Source organism: Oncorhynchus tshawytscha, linkage group LG32 (assembly GCF_018296145.1).
Source record: "Oncorhynchus tshawytscha isolate Ot180627B linkage group LG32, Otsh_v2.0, whole genome shotgun sequence".
Classification (NCBI taxonomy): Eukaryota; Metazoa; Chordata; class Actinopteri; order Salmoniformes; family Salmonidae; genus Oncorhynchus; species Oncorhynchus tshawytscha.
In genome coordinates, this window is record NC_056460.1 from 6626684 (window position 1) to 6647237 (window position 20554).

The window sequence follows — 20554 nt, forward strand, 5'->3', positions numbered from 1 at the left end:
CTTTCTGTATGAGTTTTGAAACAGAGTGAATCGGAAAGGTACTACTGTGAACTGTCCAATAGCAATGCAGATTTTCGTTTCCATTGTAAGACATTTTTCTACGGTGTGCCTGACTGAACAGGACCCAGGCAGGCATAAGTGCTGATTGCAGCTGAGTGTGCAGGAACACGCTGGGTTCTCCTCTCTACCTGGCTACAGCACCTGGCCTCTCTGTGTGAGCCATTACCTTCCGCCCAATAACCATGGCAGTGTGGCACACCGCAGGCCATCTTCACCTGCCTACAGGCCCTAGTGCTGTTAAGAAGGTAGAGCAGCAATTTATATTATGGACAGACCTCTCCCCATCTTAGCTACTGTTGCATCAATGTGTTTTGACCATGACAGTTTACAATCCAGGGTTACTCCAAGCAGTTTAGTCTCCTCAACTTGCTCAATTTCCACATTATTCATTACAAGATTTAGTTGAGGTTTAGGGTTTAGTGAATGATTTGTCCCAAATACAATGCTTTTAGTTTTTGAAATATTTAGGACTAACTTACATATTTCTTGCCACACATTCTGAAACTGACTGCAGTTATTTGTTAAGTGTTGCAGTCATTTCAGTAGCTGACATGTATAGTGTTGAGTCATCAGCCAGTTGCAGGTCATTAGTAAAGATTTTAAAAAGTAAGGGCCCTAGACAGCTGCCCTGGGGATTGCCTGACTTTACCTGAATTATGTTGGAGAGGCTTCCATTAAAGAACACCCTCTGTGTTCTGTTAAGACAGGTAACTCGATGCACAATACATCAGGGGATGTAAATCCATAACGCACACATTTTCCCAGCAGCAGATTATGATTAATAATGTCAAAAGCAGCACTGAAGTCTTAAAAAATAGCTTCCACAATCTTTATATTCTCAATTTCTCCCAGCCAATCATCAGTCATTTGTTTAAGTGCCGTACATGTCGAATGCCCTTCCCTATAAGTGTGCTGAAACTGTAACCAGTGCCTGCAACCTGGTTCAGGTTATCAGTCAACCTGATAACCTGAAATTGAGAATATGTTGTTAATTTCTCTACTGTGAAATGGTAACAGACTGAATGGTCGACTGTTTGATCCAGTAAAGGGTGCTTTGCTATTCTTGATAGTATAATTAATGTTGCTTCCCTCCAGGCCTGAGGGCACACACTTTCCTGTAGTCTTAGATTGAATAGATGGCAAAGAGGAGAGGCAATATAGTCTGCTATCATCCTCAGAAATGTCCCATTAAGTTGTCAGACCCAGGTGGCGTGTCATTGTTGATAGACAACAATACTTTTTTCACCTCTTCCACACTCACTTTACAGAATTAAAAATGACAATAGTTGTCTTTCATAATTTGCTCAGTTATGCATGAATGTGTAGGTTCAGAATTTGTGGTTGGCATGTCATGCCTACGTTTACTAATCTTGCCAATGAAATACTCATGAATGAGCCATCTGATTCAGTGAATGGAGCCAAGTTAGTATGTTTGCCCAAGATTTAATTTAAGGTGCTCCAAAGCTTTTTACTATCATTCTTTATATAATTTATCTTTGTTTCATAGTACAGTTTCTTCTTGTTTTTGTTCAGTTTAGTCACGATTTCTCAATTTACAGTACATTTCTGGCTGTGCAGCCAGATTTATTTGCCATTCCTGTAGCCTCATCTCTCTCAACCATACAATTTTTCAATTCCTCATCAGCCCACAGGGATTTAACCGTTTTTACAGTGCTTTTCTTAATGGGTGCGTGCTTATTAGTAACTGGAATAAGCAATTTCATAAATGTGTCAAGTGCAGCATCTGGTTGCTCCTCATTAAACAGAAAATATTATTTACATATATGTATGACCTCTTAAACAATATATTAGGCCCAGCCTTTGGAATTTTGGTTTTCCTAGATATAACCACTATACAGTATTATGATCACTACGTCTGATGGATGTGGATACTGCTTAAGAGCAGATTTCTGCAGCATTGGTAAAGATGTGACCAATACATGTGGATGATTTCCTTCCTGTGATGTTTGTAAATACCCTGGTAGGTTGACTGATAACCTGAACCAGGTTGCAGGCACCAGGTTACAGTTTGAATACTTTTCTTGAGTGGGCAGCTTGATCGAAGCCAGTCAATATTTACATCACCCCCAAAAATAGACCTCTGTGTTGATATCACATACATTATTAAGCATTTCTCACATATTATCCAGATTCTGACTGTTAGCAATTGGTGGTCTATAGCAGCTTCCCACAAGAATGGGCTTTAGTTGAGGCAGGTGAGCCTGCAGCCATATTACTTCAACAGCATTTGACATGAGATCCTCTCTAAGCTTTACAGGAATATGACTCTGAACATAAATGGCAACACCTCCACCAGTGGCATTCTTGTCTCTTCTGAAGATGTTGAAACCATGTATTGCTACCACTGTATAATTAAAGGTGTTATCTAAGTGAGTTTCAGAGATAGTCAGTAAATGAATGATATCTGTTACTAGCGAATTATTGATTTCATGAACCTTGTTTCAGATTCAGATTAAGATGCAGTGTTTAATAGTCACATGTACAGGGTTGCAGAGGTGTGATTGCAGGGTACAGTAAAAAATCGTAGGCTTCGTGCTTCAACATGCAGGACTTGTAAAATAATGAAAATGGCAATAAAACAACAACGATAGAAATAGAAATAGCACTATATACATAATAACAACTGTGGCAGCGATTAATTAATTGAGGTGGAGGCAGAGTAAAGACTATTGAAGGGGTGTGGTGGGGGAGCACCGTGACTATTGACTGAAATAAAAACAATACAAATTGCAATTAAAAAAAGTTATAATATACATGAACAACTGCAATAGCGATGAATGTCGTCAGGGTTGGCTACACATGTTAATGTGGGCTATTTTTAGCACATCTGAGATTCGTGATTGTTTTTATTGCTTTACTGGGAGGCTTATCAGAGGTAGACATGACAGTGATATTTATGTTGGAGCTGATAGTGCAGGGTGAGCTGCACACAGTGGACTCCCTACTAGGGCACGCCACCTCAGTGCTCACAGTATAACTCCGGTTCATAGGCAGATGATTAGCGCATACAACAGCTGTAGAATTGACAGAGGATTGTTCTGTGGGTATTGATTTTGACAGATGCATATTGGGAAATACTGTGCATAGTGCATACATATAGGGAAATACTGTGCATAGTGCATACATATAGGGAAATGCTGTGCATAGTGCATACATATAGGGAAATACTGTGCATAGTGCATACATATAGGGAAATACTGTGCATAGTGCATACATATAGGGAAATACTGTGCATAGTGCATACATATAAAGGCTAAACAGTAGTTCACTGATTGCATTTTCTGTATTTGCTCATGTATATTGCTGCGTATATTCGCCTAGGCTAGGGTTCAATTGGATAGGATGTCTGTACATCTGTACATGTGAAGACTGAGATTTCTCATAGAGTAATTGAATCATCATTCTTGTCTATGTTTTGCCTCCATAACCAGACAGCATTAAACCCCTTGCAGGCTATTACCTCATACTTTGTTAATAACTGTGGATAGTTATTCATAAAATAGATCAAAGTACAGTGAAATGTCCTACTTTCTTCTTTCAGATGAGTAAATACTGTAGTAAATGCACCGCGCACCACTGGAACTATTCTACAGGTTTCCTCTCATTCCAATTAACTGAAGCCAACAGACTGTAAAGGGGGATATTTCCGGGTGTTCCCAGATGAATTAATCATTCAAATCATTAGATGCAGGTTGCCTGGGGTGGAGTAAACTAACTAAGGCAGCATCCCAAACGGCATCCCATTCCCTATATAGTGCATTACTTTTTACCGGAGCCCTATGGGGAATAGGTTGCCATTTAAGACGCGGCCTAAGTATTACTGCCATGTAAACACACGCAGACGCCAAACAACCCCAATCCAACTCACCAATTGTTGACTTGTAGGATCGTTAACCCTGTGTCCTGGGCCAGTTGTTTCTTCTGCTCTTCTGAAGGGTAAGGATGCTGTTTCAATGAGAAAAAAAAGAAAAAGAAAGACCATATGAATATAAAGGAAATAGTAACTGAAAGAAAACAAAAAAATGGCGTTTGTGTTGTTTGTGTCGTTGTGGCTGTGCTAGCAGCGGCAGCTGCTAATTAGCGTGAACAAATGGAGGTGTGGCTCCAAAGACTAATTAATGGTGTGTGTGTGTGTGTGTGTGTGTGTGTGTGTGTGTGTGTGTGTGTGTGTGTGTGTGTGTGTGTGTGTGTGTGTGTGTGTGAGCATTAGGGCAATATGAAATGGAATCATAATTAATGGTGTGTGTGTGTGTGTGTGTGTGTGTGTGTGTGTGTGTGTGTGTGTGTGTGTGTGTGTGTGTGTGTGTGTGTGTGTGTGTGTGTGTGTGTGTGTGTGTGTGTGTATGTGTGTGTGTGTGTGTGAGCCAATTAAAGAGTTTACCAGAGTGGAGAAACAGCTATATTAATTAGGGGTGATACTAGTGCTTTGCACACACACACACACACACACACACACACACACACACACACATACACATACACACACACACACACACAAGCTCCTGATACGCCCTAGAGTAGGTTGAGCTGGCTCTCTTAGCAGTGGGGGATATAGATACAGGCATGTGGAGTGTGTGTGTGTGTGTGGAGTGTGTGTGTGTGTGTGTGTGTGTGTGTGTGTGTGTATGCGCGTGTGTGTGTGTGTGTGTGTGTGTGTGTGTGTGTGTGTGTGTGTGTGTGTGTGTGTGTGTGTGTGTGTGTGTGTGTGTGTGTGTGTGTGTGTGTGTGTGTGTGTGTGTGTGTGCGTGTGTGTGTGCGTGTGTGTGTGTGTGTACACGTGTGTGTAGAGATGGGAGTGTAAGTCACATGGGAAGAATCACAATGCATTTAACAGCGCTCCCTTTTCTATTTACTTTCCCCTCCTACTCCCTAATCTGAAAGAACTGGATAGGGGAGCACTATGTCAGTAACTAAACCAAGCCTATGGCTTTCAACCACCGCCAGACCTGTCAAGTCAGTGAGAATAAGGGAGCTACGATATAGGAAAGTAGGTCAAACTATGGGTTGACCAGAAGAGGAAAACATCTACTGTCCCAACCCTTCATAGGCTGTATCCACATCCGACCGTGATTGGGAGTCCCATAGGGCAGCGCACAATTGTCCCCATCATCGTCTGGGTTTGGCCGGTGTAGGCAGTCATTGTAAATAAGAATTTGTTCTTAACTGACTTGCCTAGCTAAATATAGGTTAAATTTAAAAAATGACATCTAATGCTATTTAACATCAAATCAGAAATCGGACCTCCACTGTGACCAGTTCAAACCATCTGAGATGCCAAACACCTGCAGGCCAATTCCACATAGGCACAAAGCTAGAAATGACACACTTTACACCTGGAGAATATTTATCTACCACATCCTTTTTTTGTGGCGACAGGGAGAGGGTCTTTGATGTTACTGAGTGTTTTTCCCATTGACGCTGAATCAATTGGTAATGGATGCCTTTCCCTCTTGTTTCCATGTGATTTGATTGTAGGTCATCGGCCTAAACGGAGTCTAATTCGCCACAGAAAGTGATAATCTCAGTGTCGCCTCATCAAATTGTCCCTCGCTGTCTGTCGGCCATGTTCCATGTTCCTCCAAGTGGCCTTTGTTCCTGAATAACGTGGATAATTCTATCAACTCAGAGAAGGAAAAATAGCAGCAAAACATTATTGAGAAAATGTGAATAAAAACTTGCCTTGAACCAATCTCTACAATGACATTCATAAGGAAAAACAAGTTAAGATACCATAACATCTTCCCAGAACACAAAAGTGAAAGCACAGTCACACACATGCACACGCACGTACACACACTCCCGCACACACACACACACACACACACACACACACACATGGGAAAGGCTGGTAACCTCAGGCCTAATTTCAGAGTTTCCACTCTGGGCCCCAATCCCGACCCACCCGCTCATTATGAATTATAATCCTGTTAGCAAGGACTAGCGGCTCTAACCGCCCCAGAGTTAAGGCCGGGCCATCCCCAACCCTGTAATCAGCACTGAGGTCTGGGTCCTGTTCAGTAGGGTACCCTGTGGAAAAACGCATTGCAACCGAAAATGTAAAATATGTGTCCATATTGGACGAGTTCAGTATCTCCCCTTTTTGCTCTGTTTCAAAAGCTTTCTCCCTACTGGACATGACCCTTGGCTCTGACACAAGGAAGATGAAGTTGCCTCTCAACGCTGATCCAAGGTCAGTTTGTGATTTTTCACTATAACGGTTACCGTTAGGATTATAGCATTTAAAGCTGATCCTAGATTTGTGCCTATAGGGACATTATACTCGGAGCACTCTGGCATGAATGGCGACACAGGTCTGCCGCCAGCTAGCAGCCACTCCATGCTCAGGCAAGAACTGCTCTCTAGCATGCTGGGACAGAATGAAACCATGTCCTCCAGGTGAATGGCTAATAGACACCAAATCTCCAAGGAGACAGAAGACACCAACAGCAGAAAAAGTAGTGCAGAGCAACACAAATACTCAGGGGCAACAGAGCTGAACTAAGGCTTAGCTGAAACAACTAACCTGAAAATAAATGTAACTTGGCTTAGTTTCCAAACAACTAACCTGAAAATAAATGTAACTTGGCTTAGCTTCCAAACAACCAACCTGAAAATAAATGTAACTTGGCTTAGCTGAAACAACTAACCTGAAAATAAATGTAACTTGGCTTAGCTTCCAAACAACTAACCTGAAAATAAATGTAACTTGGCTTAGCTTCCAAACAACTAACCTGAAAATAAATGTAACTTGGCTTAGAATTCCAAACAACTGACTCTACCTGAAACTGAAAGTAACTTGTCTTATCTTCCAAGCAACTAGCTTTTTACAAACAACTAACTCTACCTTATAATTAATATAACTTGGCTTAATATCCAAAATAACGGACTCTACCTGAAAATGAACGTAGCTTGTCTTAGCTTCTAACACTATTGACTCTACCTCAAAATGAATTTCACTTCTTTTCAACTGTTAGCATGGGATACCGAGACTACCAACAGTCAACAGGCCTCTATTTCCCTCCCTCTCCCTCTCCACTTACAGCCAGCCTGACCACTCCGAGGGGAACACCTCGTCACCATGCCTTTCAGCACCACATTAACAGCAACAGAGGGAAGCGTCGTCAACCAGGCCGATCCTAGCAGGCAGGTCTAAACACATCAAATGGAAAGGGGGCTCTACTGTCAAACTGGCGAGAGAGTCAGTGTTGGAGGGGTGTTGGTCAGAGGGGTTTGTAAACACACACATGCACACACTCACACATACACACATGGGCATAATGTACACATATACGCACACACACAAACACATCATACACTCTTCCACCCTTCTGCAACACACTACACCACAACTCACATAGTGGGCCCTGACTTGCCTGGTGTCGACCACTAAGTGGCTGCCGCTGGGCTGTGGGTTGTGAGGCAGCCTAGGTGGTGACAGGCCAGCTGTACCAGTCTCCCACCTAGCAGCCATTCATCCAGCCAGGCAGGCAGGCCAATGTAGGCCTTAAACAGGGCCCAAAGCCCCAGGCTACATTCCTCTGCTGCTAGCCCCAGCAATGGAGCACGTCAACCAACCCCCCCAAACAAGGGCCTCTAATGAGTAGGAGTACCTACTACTGACCAGTCTCATTAGTAAATGGCAGTAACAGAATACGTGGCATTTCACGGCTATGGGGTAAGAGGGGAGGGCAAGGGGGCTTGCCACTCTGTTCCACACCTGCTGGGTGGAGGGAAGGGTTGCTGTGAGCAAATGGGGGTTTGGGCTGCGAGCTCTTTGAGTTCACGACTGAACGATCAGCCCGGGCCAATTCAGGGGACGTTTTGGGAGGGTGATTATGTTGTTTACTGGACCAGTAAACCTGTTAGGAGGTTGTAATTACTCCTCATTTGGAGTGAGGAGCCGCTAACCAAGGGGCGGTCGGCCCAGCGCGCCCACAACCGGACACAGCTGAGTAGGACGGGGGCGAGAGGTGGTGAGGTGAGAAGAGCGGCGAAAATAGAGGAGGGTAAACGTACTGTATATGAACCATCATCTCGGTCTGCAGAGTTCACCCATCTTTATTTAACACTACGGGTGTAGTTGAACTACAGTAAGGCTAAATTCTAAACTTCACAAAGAATTCAAAATCTTAACAAACTCAGATTTGTTAGCATTTTGCCATTTGTGGCATTTTGGCAAGGGCAAAATAAAGATGGGTAAGGAGAGGGACACTCCAAAAAAATATATCCAATGTGTGTCCAGCTGCTGTAGGGGAAAGCAATCAAGACAAAACATCAATTGCGGAGCAACACCAACGAGTCAGGTTTAACTGCTGAACTCGTCTCTAGTGCACCCCCAATCAAACTAAAGCTTCCCCCGTTCACTGTGTACTGCCATCTGCCAATCTCCTCCAACGTCCTCGGTCTATTGGCCCTCTTCTCCTCACTTCATTATCCTTTCGGGACTAAACACTGTCCATTTACCTTGTCAGAGAAAAAGGCCCCAGCCAGTGATGTATGTGACCACATGCTGGATTTCTGGGGAGGTCAATAAAGGCGACCCCCGCTGGGCGCTGAGTCCCAAGCCACTGGAGGTCCCTGGGGGCCTGTCAAAAAGGTAATGGATGATGTTTTCACTGCAGGGTGAGGGACCCAGAGAAAGAGCGAAGACCCTCCCCTGACACAATGGGGAGCCAGCATTGGATAAATGAACTCAGATGCCCCACAGGTCTCCTAAAAATACCCTGTTTGGCTGCCCCATCTTTCTGCTCCTCCCTTCTTTGTTTGTGTCTCAAATGGTACCCTATTCCCTACATAGTGCACTACTTTTGACCAAAGCCATATAGGCTAGTAGTGCACTATGTAGGGAATTGGATTGCCACCGACTCCAATAATCGTCTTCTCATTACATCCAAATATTTCCCTGGAACTCAAATAACTCAAATAACTCAAATAACTCAAATAACTCAAATAACTCAAATAACTCAAATAACTCAAATGGGCATCGAGAACAAAAAGGATCTAAAAGAAAGGTTTAAAAACAGTGGCAAGAAGAACTTCAACTACCCCAACAAAGAGGCGCATTCAGCTAAAAAGGGAGGGTCATATTTTTAGTCTGAGAAGCCAAGACGTGATTATACACCATGTGTAATGTTCTTTATTCTTTAATTGGGTGGCGCCAATGATTCTCAGTGCTTGCTTGGATAGAATTAAGGAATAATCAGGAACCATAGGTCCCGGGGACTAAATTGAATTTACAAATATGAATATGGATAGATGGATTCGTCACACGTACATGAGTGGTGCTAGTCGGGGTGGTTTGAGGGTGGGGGGGAGGACAGTAAATACACAGTGTGTATGGGGGAAAGCTTGAGAAGTCCAGGGACTCTTTTGGGGGGGGGGGGCAGGAGAGACCAGTCAGGCTATAGTCAATATTTAATTTGTATCATTTCATGTCCCAGATCTAATGACATCAGGGCAAGACCGCATTATAAATGAGCCTCTGTGTAGACGGGGGGAGGGGGAACGGGTATGGCTATGGCTGGCTGCCGTTGGCATGGGACAGGGATTCCCAGCCAGTGTATATATAGGCTGCTGTGTGGCACACCATAGTTTGCCATGGGTGATTGGCACGTCAACATCCAAGGGGGCTCTGGCAATAAACAACCGATGACGAATGGGTTCAAATGACCTGTCGAACTTTGACCTTTGACGATCCCGGGGCGAGAGAGGATGAGGTCATTCCAGGGGCTTCCTGTGAAACGCTAGCCAGACTCCACTTTTTTCTGCTTAGGAGGGCATTCCTTTTTTTCCAGAGGACAGGAAAGCAGGATAGAAAATGTTTCTGCATTGCATGGCTTACGAACTCTAAGGTTGGGGAATTAGGCCATCTCCACCCCAGTTCAGAAGTTCTCTTCACCTCTGTGTAACCAGAGCATTCCATAACTCACAGAAGTGGGTGTTTTTTCATTACAGATAACTTGACATTTATTCAAACCCAACTTCAATAAACAAAGTTACCGTATGCTTAGCGACCCAGTACAACTTCTTTCCCACCCGTTTCTGCTCAGGTTTGGGTAGAATGTGCTTTCAGGGTTGGAGCACGCGTTATTATTACAGCACATCTGTGAGCAAGAGGGTGGCAAATTAGCCTCTAATTGCATTAACAGGGATTATGCCTTCCACTTGGTTTTTGCTTTTTACATTAAAACACTTTGTAAAAAGAGAAGCAAAAACATGTGAAGAAAACAGCACGTTCTGCGGTGGTTTCTCTTTTACAAGCTTTGGCTCCCCTCTCACTCGCAGGCTTAAATATTCTGTTCACAACTAAGAGAAATTTAAAAAATCTCAAATGAAAAAAAAAAATAATAATAATAATAAATGAAGGAACTTGCTAACCCCTCCCTCACTCCTCACCCCGCCTCTGATCCCCCTCACTGTGGTAACGACACGCCAAATCCCAGTGGATCCTCCCACAATGTAGTGGGCATGGCAACAATCTGAACGCCTGGGTTTCGTCCCATTACCCTATCACATAATTACCTTTTCTTTGGGGAGCCCCGTGTGCAGAAAAAAAGCAGAGGGGGCTGTTTCCTAAATGGCACCATAATCCCTACATAGTGCACTACTTTTGATCAGAGCTCTATGGGCCCTGGTTATAGGTAGCGCACTGTATAGGGAGTGGGGTGCCATTTGGGATGCAGTCAGGGTCTCCTTTGGGCTTTTCGGGGCAACGGCTTTTGTTTACCACTAATTTCTTGATCAATTAAAAGGAAAAATACCATTTGTGTGAGTGGGTAAAGAGAGGGAGTGGAGGAGATAGGGGTGTGAAAGGAAGAAAAGGCCTGTGGTTCCCTGCTGGAGGGGCAAGAGTGCTGCCCCATTTCTCACCAGGATTCTGGGTACACACACACACACACACACACACACACACACACACACACACACACACATCCGCAGCCAGCTAGCTAGACCACATACATGAACCTTTACCAAGTCCTTGAGAATCGATACGGTGTAAATGGAAGACACTGGGCTCATAGTTCTAAATACCACTTAACTGACCATGCACACAAACACACACACACAAACATTTTACTCTCCAGAGAACCTGGGAATGTCTATGGTCAAGTCTCTCTCCCTACCTCTCTTCCTCCCCCCCTCTCTCTACCTGGGTTATCTCTCCTCCCTCTCTCCCATATCCCATCTGCTGCAGGCTGCAGCCACCCAGGTTCAGTGGTAGGTCCTGGCAGCCACCTTGACCCCCATCGAGACATCCCGATTTAGCCTCTCCTTGTATGGAGCCTGGACAGAAAAAGGGGGGAAAATGCCTACATAGCAAAATCCTCTCAGTGTTTCTCTCTCAGTGCCTGCTGGCCAATTGACTAGCTTGCTAACTTTGGCCAAAGCTGTAAATCAGATATGTCTGTGTGTGTCAGATATGTCTCCCTTTAACAGTCTGTATCCGTGAGGCTATGGACACAGATAATATTGCCTCCCTTTTAGCTGCTACTACATTCTAGCTCTCACTCACGTCGGTAGCCCTGAAGTGCTTTGAAAGGCTGGTCATGGCTCACATCAACAGCATCCTCCCGGATACCCTAGACCCACTCCAATTCGCATACTGCCCCAACAGATCCACAGATGATGCAATCTCAATTGCACTCCACACTGCCCTTTCCCACCTGGACAAAAGGAACACCTATGTCAGAATGCTGTTCATTGACTACAGCTCCGCGTTCAACACCATAAATGCCCACAAAGCTTATCACTAAGCAAAGGACCCTGGGACTAAACACCTCCCTCTGCAACTCGATCGTGGACTTCCTGACGGGCCGCCCCCAGGAGATAAGGGTAGGCAACAACACGTCTGCCACGCTGATCCTCAACACTGGGTCCCCTCCTGTACTCCCTGCGTGGCCAACACTCCAACACTATCATTAAGTTTGCTGATGACACAACAGTGGTAGGCCTGATCACAGACAATGACGAGACAGCCTATAGGGAGGAGGTCAGAGAACTGGCAGTGTGGTGCCAGGACAACAGCCTCTCCCTCAATGTGAGCAAGACAAAGGAGCTGATCGTGGACTACAGGAAAAGGCGGGCCGAACAGGCCCCCATTAACATCAACAGGGCTGTAGTGGAGCGGGTTGAGAGTTTCAAGTTCCTTGGTGTCCACATCACCAACGAACTATCATGGTCCAAACACACCAAGACAGCCGTGAAGAGGGCACGACAAAACCTTTTCCCCCTCAGGAGAGGGGATTTGGCATGGGTCCACAGATCCTCAAAATGTTCTACAGCTGCCCCGCTGAGAGCATCCTGGCCAGTTGCATCACTACCTGGTATGGCAACTGCTCGGTACAGCTTCTACCCCCAAGCCATAAGACTACTGAACAATTAATCAAATGGCCACTGGACTATTACATTGACCCCCCCCCCCATTTGTTTTGTACACTGCTGCTACTCGCTGCTTATTATCTATGCATAGTCACTTCACCCCTACCTACATGTACAAATTACCTCGACTAACCTGCACACTGACTTGGTACTGGTACCCCCTGTATATAGCCTCGTTATTGTTATGTTATTGTGTTACTTTTTATAATTTTTTTAATTCAATTTTTTACTTTAGTTTATTTAGTAAATATTTTCTTGACTCTTCTTGAACTGCCCTGTTGGTTAAGGGCCTGTAAGTAAGCATTTCACGGTAAGGTCTTGTTGTATTTGACGCATGTGACAAATGTAGTTTGATTTGATTTGAATGTTAACCAAAGTCTTTTATCACAACTCACTTCACTCGTAGCGACTGACAGGAGAGTTAGGGAGAAGTTATCTACAAAATAACTTTCACTATAGCTTTGATATGCCTTGTCAAACAAACACACACGTACACACCCCCGCATGACAACTTCGGTGGAGTCAATTCAAAAGTCATTTCAACAGCCAAATCCTTCTAAACCTGCTAGGCAGCAGTGGAAAAATCCCTCCCTCATTGCTACATTTCAGACTTGTCACAACAACCCTAAACACCCATAAAGTATAACTGAGGCTAAAGGGCATGACTTGGAGCTCAAAATGACCGCCGGTATTGAGGTCTCCCTCGTTGGCTTCTAAGAAGTGTAATGGTGATCCACCACTCTACTCACTGTTAAGTGCTGGAAGAGCCACGCCCTCATGATGTTGGTGGCCACTTTAGGGAAGATGCCTCGCTTCTTGTTGTGACGATCCCTCTTTTCCTTGTCAGGGTCGTCGTCGTCCCCAGTGCTGGGAGAGGCCACCCCGTTGTCCATGCAGTCACCTGTACAAACAAAGGCGACAGTTTGTGTAGGTGAGTGGTTCCGTTGGGGAGCTAAGGAGGGAGGTTTGGGACATTTCGGCTCCAACCTGGCAAACGACTATCTCCTCTTGGGCAAACAGAAAACAACTGCTAGTTTAACTTCAGAAATTGTATTTTTTGAAACAAATTTCCCCAGGTTGTGTAGGGAATAAGGACGGACCATTCTGCTACAACCTGGCAACCGACTATCTTCTCTTGGACAATAATCAACTGCTCATTTTCTTTGTTGTGGAATGACAAACTTTATATTTTGCATGATTAGCCAGCGATCGTGCTTTCCTGGCCTTGCTTAGCTAATGTTGAGTTAGTGCATTAAAAGATAAATGTTTTCAACCAAAAGGAGAGAATTCTGCTGCAGCATCTTGGGCAAAAGACAGCAACTGATCATGTTTTCTACAGACATTCTACCCTTTTTACACAGTTTTATCACAGCTCTGAACATATGGATCACACTGCAGGATGCCGTAATAGAGTTACTGCTACACAGTCTTTCAGAATGCGAGGAGAAAGCTCTAAAGTTGAAATATGGATGGATCTGGGGAAAAATCTATTTCTCTCCACATTTCAAACGATTGACTCATCAACATCTTCATCCAAGAAACCTTCACATATTTATCAGAAGAGAGTGTCTGAACGAATAGGTTGAGTCTTCAATGTTCCATACAAAACACTCCCATGTACTGTACACGTGATGCACCAAACCTCCCCAGAACAAATATATATATATTTGTATATATATATAAGGATTTATGAATATACATCTCAGAAAGCTATTCAGAAAGCTTTTAAGCCAGGGGTTGAACTCTCTGACTCACTGTACTGTGGGGTTGAACTCTCTGACTCACTGTACTGTGGGGTTGAACTCTCTGACTCACTGTACTGTGGATTTGATATGACCCACCCAGAGCACCATCTATCCACCCCCAAAATCCATACAGTACATCTCCAAGATCTCACAGACCTAGAGTGCGTCCCAAACGGCACCCTATTCCCTACATAGTGCACTACTTTTTGACCAGGGCCCATAGTGCTGCACTCTGTAAGGAATAGGGTGCCATTTGGGATGCACCCGCAGTCCAAAACCAGCCAATGATTTAATACCCAGTTTGTTCCTCTCGCTGTTTTTTCCTCTAAAGTCCGCCTCTTATGTTTACTTAGCTCCCATCTGGCCGAGGGAGCTACACTGCTGGCCCTGGGTTCATAATCCAAGATTTCTCATTGGAAGTGAATGCTCCTTCGATCTCGCCTGGTCTCAGATCAGTTTGTGCTGCCTTGCCAACTCCTATGGTCATTGTTTGGGGCACGCCGAGGGCTTTGCGAAAGACGAACTGGATGAAATGCTGGATTGAAGGTAGCCTGGCCCTGGATCACGCTGTACTGTCTTGCCAACTCTATCATAGGAGTTGGCAAGACAGCACAACATATCTGGGACCAGGCTTCATTCGATCCAACATTAAGTCCATTTCAACTTTAGCAAAGCCCCCACTAACTGCTAACCTCTCCACCCAAATGCAATTACAAATCATGTCGTACACAGTATTCTTGTCAAGTGCCATGTAATGAGGTTAATTTGATTTAATTTCCCCCCCTTTTAACAGCAACAGGCAAGGTTAGAGACAGTCAGTTAAAGCTGAGCAGAGCAGGCATATGGCAGCAACTACTGAACACACGAGTATAATATCAGTGGTGACTTCACTAGCTGGGAGGTTGACTTCGCTTAGGCTTCTCCTGCCATTACCTCCACCGCCAAAACAGAGGTGAGATTCTACTGGGACCGACAAGAGTCTGAGAAGGTGGAAATAATCATAAAAATGATGCTGAAGTCCATAAACAAGCTCTCGGCCTCATTAGGGGGACGACGGCGGGCTCCCTCAGGCTGATTTACACTCAGCACTGCGCCGTGTTGCGGCAGCGTTCTCGAGCCCAAATGCCACGAGGAGAGATATGCCGCCGCTGGGGTGACTTTGGGCCCAACCTGCTAATGGTTTGTGACAGCTCCGAGCTTCACAGCGACAACTTGGGTAGCGGGTGGAGACGGAGACGGGGGACACGCGCTCTACAGTGACTAGAGCTGCACATGTCAAATCCTCCTCCTCCTCTACATCCAGCTGTGTGTGACTGTGAAGGGGGGGGGGTGTTAAAAGACGAAGGAAGGAGCAAAGCGATGTAGTGACTTGGGGAGGTCCGGAGAAAGTGGTAGTGGCAAAGGGAAGTCACCGCTACGCTCTGCTTTCCTGTCTGGCATCCTGTCTGGAGTGAGGCCATACAAAGGAATTTGTTGCCCCTGGGAAAAAAAACTCTGAACATGAAGTCAGCTCAGCTGTGGTTATGCAGCCTTGACCATGCACACGCCAAACCAAAGGATGCATTGCTCACCCTCGCTCTCTTTCCCTCGCTCTCTTTCCCTCGCTCTCTTCCCCCCTCCTCTTTCCCTCTCTCTCTTTCCCTCGCTCTCTTTCCCTCGCTCTCTCTCCCTCTCTCCCTCTCTCTCTTTCCCTCGCTCTCTTTCCCTCTCCCTCTTTCCCTCTCTCTCTTTCCCTCTCTCTCTTTCCCTCGCTCTCTCGCTCTCTTTCCCTCGCTCTCTTTCCCTCGCTCTCTTTCCCTCGCTCTCTTTCACTCTCTCTCTTTCCCTCGCTCTCTTTCCCTCACTCTCTTTCCCTCGCTCCCTCGCTCTCTTTCCCTCTCTCTCTTTCCCTCGCTCTCTTTCCCTCGCCCTCTTTCCCTCGCTCTCTTTCCCTCGCCCTCTTTCCCTCTCTCCCTCTCTCTCTTTCCCTCTCTCTCTTTCCCTCTCTCTCTTTCCCTCTCTCTCTTTCCCTCTCTCTCTTTCCCTCGCTCTCTTTCCCTCGCTCTCTTTCCCTCGCTCTCTTTCCCTCGCTCTCTTTCCCTCGCCCTCTTTCCCTCGCCCTCTTTCCCTCGCCCTCTTTCCCTCTCTCCCCTCGCTCTCTTTCCCTCGCTCTCTCTCCCTCGCTCTCCCTTCTCCTCTCTCTTTCCCTCTCCCTCTTTCCCTCGCTCTCTTTCCCTCGCTCTCTCTCCCTCTCTCTCCCCTCGCTCTCTCTCCCTCGCTCTCTTTCCCTCGCTCTCCCCCTCTCTCCCTCTCTCTTTCCCTCGCTCTCTCTCCCTCTCTCTTTCCCTCGCTCTCTCTCCCTCTCTCTCTTTCCCTCGCTCTCTCTCCCTCTCTCTCTTTCCCTCTCCCTCGCTCTCTTTCCCTTGCTCTCTTTCCCTCTTCTTTCTTTTATTCCCTTTGCCCTCATTCCATTCCCAGCTTTTCTTCTCCTTCTACCATTCAATATCGCTGCTTGCTCCTTTCTCTTCCAGCGTCAAGGTTAAGGGGCACAAAAATCCACTTGCACTTTTCACGCAAACATTGTAAGTCAAGCTGCCGAAGCTCGGCGCTCGCAGCGGCTGCTGGCCTGCTCAATTGCTGAGCTTTCAGAAGTCTTTGCACAACATGTTATTGGCCATGGTCTGGTGCAAGGGGCCTGGGAGGAGAGAGGACCTTTCATTTTGCACCAGGCTTCCGCCATTGGTAATTTCTTGCAAGACGCACTTCCCTATAGGAGCAAGGTAGTCATGTGACCATGGTCCATTGTCCATTGGCCAATCCAAGGGTCTGTGAAGAACGGCCTCGCTGCTCAGGCCAGGCTTGTGATAACTTCAAGCAACCATAAACATCAAAACACGGACAATGCACAAAGAAAAGATTGAGATTAATTGACCACTTATCTTGGATGGACTTTCTCTATTGGCTACCTGCAAGCTCAAATGAACAGAAGCTAAATGTTTGACCAAACCGCAGACATCCCCATAGCGATGAACTAAGTCATTGAAACAGTTTGCCTTCTTTGGGACATTATTTACCAGCTTTCCCTTTGTTTTCTTTCTTCCTCCTCTTTTTCCCGGCAATGACACCTCCCCTCCCTACAGGTGAGAGATATTTTTTCTTTCAGTTAAAGTGGGAGATAACAAATCTCTCCTCAGGTATGTAATCAGGTTTTTCCTGAAAAGTCAGAAAACCATGACTATCCAGTGGTAGCTTCTCTGGTCCAGTAGGACTATCTACGAGATGCAAGGAACCAGTGTTAGGGTATCACTGGACGACATACCCCAACAGGGATCAAACCAAGAATCCACTTTCCAACAGAAGCTCAACCAATACGTTTCTGTCAAATACTTCCCTTGATGGAATCACAATTCCCCAACCATCCAAATGGGGAATAAAAAGGACATTAGGGGTGTTTGTGTTCTGGGCCTTGTGTTCTGGGTCTTGTGTTCTGGCTGTGTGACTGTATTTGTGTTTGGGAGTTAAAACACACAGATGTCCCCGATGCAGTCCACCCGTGGCGGTGCTAAACTGAAAATGTATTTGGGAGATAACAAAACCCCTGAACGCTTGTTGCACTTGGCACACAAACAGCACTTTGCAAATGGCCCTGGTAATAGGTGATACATCTGACTGAAACTATTTGGACAGTGTGGTGGGAGTCCACAAACCCAGGGCCCTGCTCATAAAGACGGCCAATAGCAGAGGAGAGAGAGTCCCTTTTAGTCTTCTTCTCTACCTCAACCATTAGGAGCTAGCCTAGCAGCATTTTGTGTGTGTGTGCGTGCGTGCGTGCGCGCGTGCGTGTGTGTTGCTCTCTGTTATTACTCTTTCCCCATGTCCAAATAAAAGAGGCGCAGAGGCTGGTATATAAATCGTCGCTCAGTCGACAAGAACATAATGCGCCCTTTCTTCCAGATCCAGTCCCAGGCTGAGCTCAGCATTCACATTTTTCTGTCAACCCTCATCATTCACTCTCTCTTTCTCTGTGCTGTCTCTCTTTCTGTTCAACATTACATCCAATCCAAACTCGACAACACGTGACACTCACTCATTGGCTTGACATCGGATCCGTCCCAACACTCTCTCGCTAACCGGAAAGTACTTGATAGGCGAAAGCGATAATGGTGGACACCTTTCTAGTATTTCTACCTGTAAGTGAATCTGATCTGTCCCAGAACTCTAAAATAGCTTCTTCGTTCCTCCCACTGATATGAAAGTATACTTGAAAGACAAAAGCAATAGTGATGGACACCTATCCTGTTATCTTACCTATCAGTGAATCCTTACCTTCTTCACTGTTGTTGTCCCCACTGTGTGACGTGTGTCCCCCACTGGAGGGCCCGGGCGTCCCCGCCGAGCGAACTGATGCCGTGTCATCGTGGTCTCTGCTCCACGAGATCTGATTGGATGACATGACACCAACAATCAGCCAAGAAACTACCGTATGAATACGATTTACCACAGAGAGCGCGTCAATTGTCTATGCGCCATGTAGAAACCAAGGGCTTTAACAGGAGTTAGTCATAAAGAATAATACACGGCCGACTGATTAAAAGAGATGTGGATGGAGACCCTAGGTACGTCGGCACGAAAGCCGCATTCTTAGTTTCCTTACATATCATATCCATATCATATGCAGTACATATCATGTGGAGGGAAAAGGAGAAACACTGTAGCCTGTAGTAAACAGCCCTGTACACACTGGCTAGCTACTCCCCTCAGTTGGCGGCGCATCGTGGCTAACTCAATGCTAACTCCAGGTCAGAATGCAAACCCTATTACTCATAATTGTTTTTGACCAGCAAATGGATAATAATAAGTCCTCTTTGGGAAGGGAAAAAATGAAAAATATATATCATGTATTACGCTGCATACCAAGAGAATGCCGTCAGGCTGTGGTAATCTAGAACATATGCTCGGAACACAAATGGTTAAAGCAGCAATGGCCAACTCCAACAAGAGGGGCTCCCAACAAAACGAGCCAGGGGGATAGAAGAGAGGGAGTGAGTACAGGACTGAAGAGATTGGTTCAGTCAGAATGGAACCGCTCCTGAGAGACCGAGGGTGGCAAGACCCGAGACACACACACACACACACACACACATGTACACGAACTCACACACATGCATATTCACACACACACACCGCCAACCACCTCCCACTATTCACCCATAATCAGTGTTAGGTACTCCCTATGCAGCCCCACTTGAGAAGAGAAACTAAGTGTGGGATTAAGTGTGAAAAGGGTACACTATTGGGCTAGAGGTGAGGGGACAAAGTGCCTGTAAGGTAGGCTGGGTGTCGGGCGGGTGCTGTACCATGTATGGACTTATGGGTGGGAGACTAAAGGCTGGTGGGACTGGTTATTGGGTTGACCTCCACATCCAGGGGCTACACTTGAGTGTGCTGCTTCATAACATATGCCATTTAGCAGACACTTTTATCCAAAGCGACTTGCATGTTAGTATATGTAACCCCAGCGGGAATCGAGCCGACGACAGGCTTTGCTGGCGCCACACTCTTACCAACTGAGCCACACAATTTGTTAAATCAAAAGCATAAATCAAGAGTGCTTATAAGACTCAGGGGACCTGCGCTCATCATTGATTGCGGTGTTTGATCGGTAATAAAAACACTCTGGCAGGTGGCAGCACACAGTCAGATGACCGTCAAAGTGCAAATCAGCAGATGTGACAGAAGTACTACTGGATGGAAGTCTCCCTATCTGATGGAAATGAGAGGACTGAAGGGGATACGTGTTCATTAGTGGATATATAGTAGTGTGATTCACACTAGAATACGGCATAGACTTGGATAGAGGATTATTTTATAATACAGAGCTTGGAACCCTGTAGTACAGTGAATGGGACACTCAGAACATCTCAACAACAAGCTGACATAGGCTAGGGAAGCCTGAGTTTATGCTCGTTGCTTTGGTAAATTAAAGGGTTAAATGGTTAACAAGTTGCTGTGTGGCTGACATGGCACTCGGAGGAAGGGATCCATATTCTTAAAGCCTTGCTCAAAGAGTGGGTGCAACGTGACTTGAAAACTGGCTTGGTTGCATTCACACGAAAAAAGAGCAGACTTGACTCTTCACCTCTTGTCCCTTTTTTGATCAATGGCATCTTTTTTCAAGCACATGCAGCACAATGAACATAATTAACACATAAAAACACCATAAAATTGCATAATAACAATTCAAATGTTTCCCATAGTCCCCCAAAGCACTTATTCAAGAAGTTATATAATAAAAGCCAAACAACTGTTTTCTGGGATCCTTACTTCAAACACGTTTTTTCCAAAACATATAAATGTTCATGTCCGAAAAA

General features: G+C 45.4%; 1 protein-coding gene across 3 annotated transcripts in view; it reads right to left on the minus strand.

Moving 5' to 3' along the window:
• LOC112230380 (homeobox protein Meis1) overlaps positions 1-20554 on the minus strand; it is a 67318-nt gene that overhangs the window by 10002 nt on the left and 36762 nt on the right. For all 3 annotated transcript variants that reach the window (XM_024396656.2, XM_024396653.2, XM_024396655.2), the window contains exons 7-9: positions 18510-18621; positions 13209-13360; positions 3950-4026 (exon numbers count right to left, since the gene is read on the minus strand). In XM_024396656.2, coding sequence (XP_024252424.1) covers positions 3950-4026; positions 13209-13360; positions 18510-18621 — 341 coding nt within the window. The remainder of the gene's footprint in view (positions 1-3949; positions 4027-13208; positions 13361-18509; positions 18622-20554) is intronic.